This window comes from Pundamilia nyererei, unplaced genomic scaffold (assembly GCF_000239375.1).
Source record: "Pundamilia nyererei isolate P.nyererei 1_Seehausen unplaced genomic scaffold, PunNye1.0 scaffold00167, whole genome shotgun sequence".
Lineage (NCBI taxonomy): Eukaryota > Metazoa > Chordata > Actinopteri > Cichliformes > Cichlidae > Pundamilia > Pundamilia nyererei.
In genome coordinates, this window is record NW_005187568.1 from 440,630 (window position 1) to 447,044 (window position 6,415).

General features: G+C 38.6%; 1 protein-coding gene across 1 annotated transcript in view; it reads left to right on the plus strand.

The window, feature by feature from the left end:
- The first annotated feature begins 242 nt into the window (after positions 1-242).
- Positions 243-6,415, plus strand: part of LOC102196760 (VIP36-like protein) — a 10,671-nt gene continuing 4,498 nt past the window's right edge. The window contains exons 1-6 of the mRNA XM_005745797.1: positions 243-583; positions 2,138-2,256; positions 2,542-2,659; positions 4,404-4,486; positions 5,713-5,874; positions 6,029-6,143. Coding sequence (XP_005745854.1) covers positions 379-583; positions 2,138-2,256; positions 2,542-2,659; positions 4,404-4,486; positions 5,713-5,874; positions 6,029-6,143 — 802 coding nt within the window. The 5' untranslated portion in view covers positions 243-378. The remainder of the gene's footprint in view (positions 584-2,137; positions 2,257-2,541; positions 2,660-4,403; positions 4,487-5,712; positions 5,875-6,028; positions 6,144-6,415) is intronic.

The window sequence follows — 6,415 nt, forward strand, 5'->3', positions numbered from 1 at the left end:
GTGGACTGCCTCTGTGTGATTAAGAGACTAAAATAATGTTTCTCACCTTATCTGTCTTGCCACAAATGAAGGAAGACCACAGAGGAGGGCATGCAGATGGTTGGTGTGACAGGAGAGACTGTAAGGGATAGGATGAGACAGACGAGGATGATCAAAGAAGAAAAAGATCTCACAACCCATTCTTTTCGGATAGATGCTGCTATAAAATCGCGAGAGCTAGTCTATTGGGGAGAATTTGATGATTTTCAGACGCTACTACTATATCCAGAAGATGGCAGTAATGCCAACCCCACGGATGAGTGTCTCCACTAAACCCCAGAAGGGAAGAAGAACATTTTTCTTGAAACCACGTGACATGTGTGTAGTCGGGCTGTAAAGATGGTTTCCTCGGTTGCCAAATCAAATCTGGCTCCACTGAGAAGTTTCTGTTTTTTAAATTCAGTGTTTCACTTTAGGAACCTCCGTGAGTTAACATGGCTACTTATTACTATTTGTTACTTGACGAGCCAGTCGCTGGCAGACGAGGGGGACTTTATGGAGGAGTTTCTGAAGCGGGAATATTCTCTTGTGAAGCCGTACCGCGGTGAGTTTAATGTTAAACTAGAATTACGTTACCGCCAATGTCAGCTAACATTAGCAACTAACATAAACGTTGACAGTAGACAGAAGACAGTTTGTCACCGAAAGGTAGGCTTTGGCTTAAATTCATTTTTTTCTTGGATAGAATTGTGTGGCGGAGGATAATAATTAACTAAGAAGAACTTTGTGCCTCTCTGTCGTTACACATCGTGGGTAGCGTTACAGCAAGCGGGATAATAACTGTTGTTAACACACCACTAACTATTGGCTAGTCCATAATGCTAATGAAGACTAGCCTACCTACAGCTAGCTTTAATCAGCAGAGCATACCTGTCTGATTACGGTGAGGAACTCTAGCAAAAAACAACAATAAAATTCAGGAAATTAAGCCCGTAACGCTCTCCATTATGCAAGATTCGTTTTTCATTGTCTCAAGAAAGAGCAGTTTGAGTAACCTTCATGGCCACTTTTCATATTAGCGTATATTAGTTAATTCAAAGTAATTAGAAACAAAAACTGATAACTAGAAAATGGGGTCGGGCTTATAAAGAATACATCAGAACAAAGAACGATTTAAAAAAACAAAAAAAAAACAAAACAGTTTTCGTTAATTAAAACTAAATCTAAAAAGTCATAACAATAATAAGGGAGTTTTTTTTTTTTTTTTTTAAACGTACTGAAGCAGTTTTGTGTGTACTGAAGTTGACCACACGTAATAAGTGTATTTAATGAAACTGTGAGTAAGCTTCTTTAGTAGGGTTGTTGTACTGTTGGGCCACTATTGCACTTCATTAAAGTCTTTTGCAATACACTCCTGCCACTTTGCACAGGCATTTTATCGTGTGATATAATACAGTGTGTTTTTTATCTGTCTTGTTATTTATATTTCTTGCACAACAGTCAGGTGAAGAACCCACAATATCGTTATATAAGTACAATGAAAATAAAGGGCTATTGTATTCTAATACCTATTTTGAACTTTTCAAGTCATACTCTAATAAAGACCCTTGATTTATAGCAGGGGTGTCAAACTCAAATACACAGTGGGCCAAAATTCAAAACTGGAACAAAGTCGCGGGCTAACGTTAATATTTATTGAAATATATATTTATTCCTCCAGAAGAGTGAGGAGGAATAAATATTCATAAGAATGAATCTTTTCTTATGGACTCAAACACGTTTTGCTGAAAAACTGAATATGGAACAAGCAAAGCTTAATACTAAACAATATATATATTAGCTGTATAATACCAGTAGGCCAGCTCTAATAGTAATTTGGTATGGCTTCGCGGGCCAAATGTAATTAGGCTGCGGGACAAATTTGGCCTGCGGGCCAGAGTTTGACACCTATGATTTATAGTAATAAAAATAAACAGTACAGTACAGGAGCCACTGAAAAGGAAATATTTGTAGTAAATAAAATGTATACATAAACTGAATGTTACAACAAAAGACGAAACGCAACGTAAATGGTAAAAGAAGATTTCTAAGAAAAACAATGGTAAACTTTGGTGTGGCTTGCTGTGAATGCAGAAGTGTTACTACTGTTGTTTTGCAGGCTTGGGTTTCTCTAGCTCCTCACAGTGGGATCTGATGGGCACTGCCATGGTGACGCCTGACCATGTGAGGCTAACCCCAGACCTGCAGAGCAGGCAGGGAGCTGTGTGGAGCCGAATTGTAAGTCAAATGGGACAGCCTGCATTATCAGGCTTGCAATATGCAATGCATTCTTACCCAGCAAACCACAATTTCCCTCACTTCCTGCTTTAAACTAAAAACCCTACTTTATATGGCTTTGGTTTAACAATGAATGTTATGCAGCATTTTATAAATAAAATATAAATGATACAAATCAGTCTGTTTCAAAAGGATGATATGTTACTCATATCTGATGACAAGTGCATGCTACACATTGCTGAGTGTAAGAATAACCTGCTTTTCTTTATTGCTATTGCTTTTCAGCCTTTGCTTCTGCAAGATTGGGAGCTGAGAGTACAATTTAAAGTCCATGGCCAAGGGAAGAAGAACCTGAATGGTGATGGACTGGCCATCTGGTTAACCAGAGATCGCATGAAAAATGGTAGGTTAATGCTAAATGTGTTTCAGCATCGTATTTGCAATTTTATAATTGAATAGCCCTCAAAGTGAACAGTTTATCCTAATGAGCTTGTCATTTTTTTTCTCAGTCACATGATAAGATATCATTTTATTAGCACATCCTGTGCACAGTGACTTGTGATACCAGGGAAAGCAAAGAGAATAAACAGTCTCAATTTTCAGCTGCAGGAAACACTGCTTACAAAACTTTACATGTTCATTCATTGTTTCAAAAACACATTTTAGTTAGTTTTCTTTTGTTTGTTTTGTTTTATTGTTTGTTTTTAATCCAATTAGGTAAGTTACCTGTAGTATTACACTGCTCAAAAAAATAAAGAAACAATTTTAGATTTAGAACGTTAAGCCAATTAAACTAATGAGATAGTGATCCGGTTGGTTAGCAGAGGGGTTATTTGTTAGGTTAAAGGTTTTGGTGTTAATGAAATTAACAGCGGGCAAATGCAGTGGTTAGCACTGTTGCCTGACAGCCAGAAGGTCCTGGGTTCAATCCCATCATCTAACCGGGTCCTTTTTGTGCGAGTTTGCATGGGTTCTTTCTAGGTACTCCAACTTTGTCCCACAGTCGACATGCAGTTAGTGGGGTTAGGTTAACTGGTGATTCTAAATTGTCCATAGGTGTGAATGTGAGTGTGAATCGTTGTCTGTCTCTCTGTGTTAGCCCTGCATCAGATTGGCAACGTTTCCAGGGTGTACCGTGCCTCTCATTCTCTCATCACTGAGACAAAACAAGAATGGCTTTACAGGTGGAGACCAAAAACTTGTGTTTTGTGCCAAAACATCCTTGGACCTATTGTCAGACTGGTGCAGTGGATCCTTGGTTCCTCCTCAGTTATGCCCTGGTCCAGATCTAGGATGAGATCCTATCCCCCGAACACAATCTCTTGTCTCATTAGGAGCATCCCCTGATGTTGTCACACATGTGTACCAGCATTTTGGTGCCAGAAAAGTACCATTTTGAGTTGCTGCAATGAAATCTCAACAGAATGCGCTATCCTGCTGCATCTTTTTTTTTTTTAAACTTTGATTTTCAAGGTGTTTTTTAATCAAGCCCTCTGTAAGTTGATGCTTTTCATTTCTATCACATTACCCAGTCCATGTCAGTGTAGCTATCCAACTTTTTTCCTCATTGAGAACTGATGTGTTTTCTAAGTGTTCCTTTAATTAAATTTTTTAAGCAGTGTGTTGTGCGCCTGGCTAAAGAGAATTATTCAGTCATTATCATCCATTTTTTTATGCTTTTAAGTTTGTTACATTTTTGTTGCTACTGTATTTAAATAAAGACAACCTATGCTGCGCTGGTCTTAGTTTTTAAAGGAAAATTCCAAATGGAGTTATTCTTCCACAGTTTGTGGTACAAATGTTTCTGTCTACATGTAAAGACAGCTGTCATCATCGAGTGACTCTTTATCACGATGTGTGTGGACTAGTTGCCACACCCCCAATGATATGATAGTGAGCTTTAGAGCATTTGGGTGGGATTAGGGTAATACAATCGTTTCACGTGAAAAAAATTTTTTTTTTTTTTTTTTTTTAAATTAACTTCCTGCATGTACTAGTTTGTCTGATTACATTTTTTCCTCCAAAGTGCTGAAAACACAAAGAAACTCTGTTGGAGAAAACTTAAGACTGAAATTTAGTCCCAAATCAAATTATATTAATTGCTATGTTTCAGCTTTATTATCTCTGTGGTATTCCTCTGTTTGCAGGCCCTGTATTTGGCAACATGAACCATTTCTCTGGACTTGGAATATTTGTGGACACTTACCCCAATGATGATAAGACCCATGATGTAAGTGACAGTCTGTAGCTTTTGTTGTTTTTTTTAAAAGCCTGAGTTTAAATCAAGACTTTGTTGTCATGTGGAAACCCACACAACATACACACAATGTTTCTTTTTGATGACTGAATTTCAGCCAATCTGACATGCAAACATGTACTGTTGCTAATAATGTAAACTTATACTGACTGACAACGAACCTGGCCAGAAAAAAGACAAGCAGCAGTCCTGGTGAAGTTTGAATTATTAACATTAATCATCAGAATGCTCATACCCTGGTAGTGCTAATGTTTTAAGGTGAAGCAGCAGTAGAACTGCAGTTTTCAGGCTGACTCGACTGGATTACTGTAATGCACTTTATATTGGGGTCAGTGCATCATATATTAGTCATCTACAGGGGGTGCAAAATGCCGCAGCTCGTCTTTTAACTGGCACTCGAAAGTTTGAGCACATTTCCCCTATTTTAGCTTCACTTCACTGGCTGCCCATTTCTTTTAGGATTCATTTTAAAATTCTTTTATTTGCTTTTAAAGCTCTCCGTGGCCTAGCCCCATCTTATCTCTCTGAGCTGCTACAGCCTTATACACCCACCCGCTCTCTCAGGTCAGCTGATGAGCTGCTCCTGATTGTACCCAGGACTGGGCATAAACTTAGAGGAGATCGTGCTTTTGCTGTAGCAGCTCCAAAACTGTGGAACGAGCTTCCTTTAGAGATTAGACAGGCCAGTTCTTTATCTGTTTTTAAGTCACTCTTGAAAACCCACCTCTTTACCCTGGCCTTTGACACCACGTGAGATGTTGGTTTTTATTTTTATTTCAGTTGTTTTTAGGTGATTCGATGCTGTTTTATCTTGTTTTTGTTTTAATATAGGGCTGTTTTAATTTATGTATTATGTGTTTTATTTATTTATTTTTGCTGTTTTCTGTTATTCTATTGTTTTAACTTGTTTTCTGTATAGCACTTTGTTCCTGTGCTGGGTATTTTAAAGTGCTTTATAAATAAAATTGGATTGGACTATTTCAACTTACAACAGTGAACAGCTCAGATTTTAGAGTTAATTTTCTCTGGCTAACCAGTGTCCAGTGTTTTTGTCCCCCCCCTTACTAAGAAAAGCTTTATGCAATATAACATCAAACTGTTCAGTAGTGCTGTTTCATGTCTCTGTGAAATTAACTACCTGTGGAATGGTGTTTGTGGTTCCTGCTGATGAAGTTGTGACTCCTCTGTCTTCTTCACAGAGGACATTCCCTTACATATCTGTGATGCTGGGGAATGGCACCCTGTCGTATGACCACGATCGTGACGGTCGGTCCACAGAGCTTGGAGGATGCACAGCTATGGCACGCAACTCGGTCTACGACAACTTTTTCCTCGTTAGATACTCCAAAAATCAACTGACGGTATGGCTCATTATCTGCAGGACCGGTTTCAGGGTGTCACTTGTCCTTAAAGGTGACATTCTTGTGTAATGAAATTAAAACTGAGTAGTACAATGAGGCATGAAAAGTAGAATGTTGATTGGTTTATTCAAACCATTTGTTCCTCTGCCCTTAGCTCATGGTGGATGTTGATGGTAAGCAGGAATGGAGAGAATGTGCTGACATTACAGGAGTGCGGCTACCTACAGGCTACTTCTTAGGTGCCTCCTCTGCCACGGGAGACCTGTCAGGTATGAAATCTCAGAATAATGCTTTGACCACAGGATATATTACAAAGTGAAGCTATAAAAAGATCAATAAAAAGATTGGATTATAAACATGGCATCCAAACTAGATGAATTAACCCTTTAAAGCCGGTCAGAGCGGGCACGCTCTGTTTTGCGTAACTATTTTTAAATCCCGGTAGCACTGCAACCACGTAAGCTAGCGCAATAATTTTTTTTGCATATGAAACCGGAGGAGTTGTACTTACATTTTATGCCATCAGCTTGTCCTAGGTCAC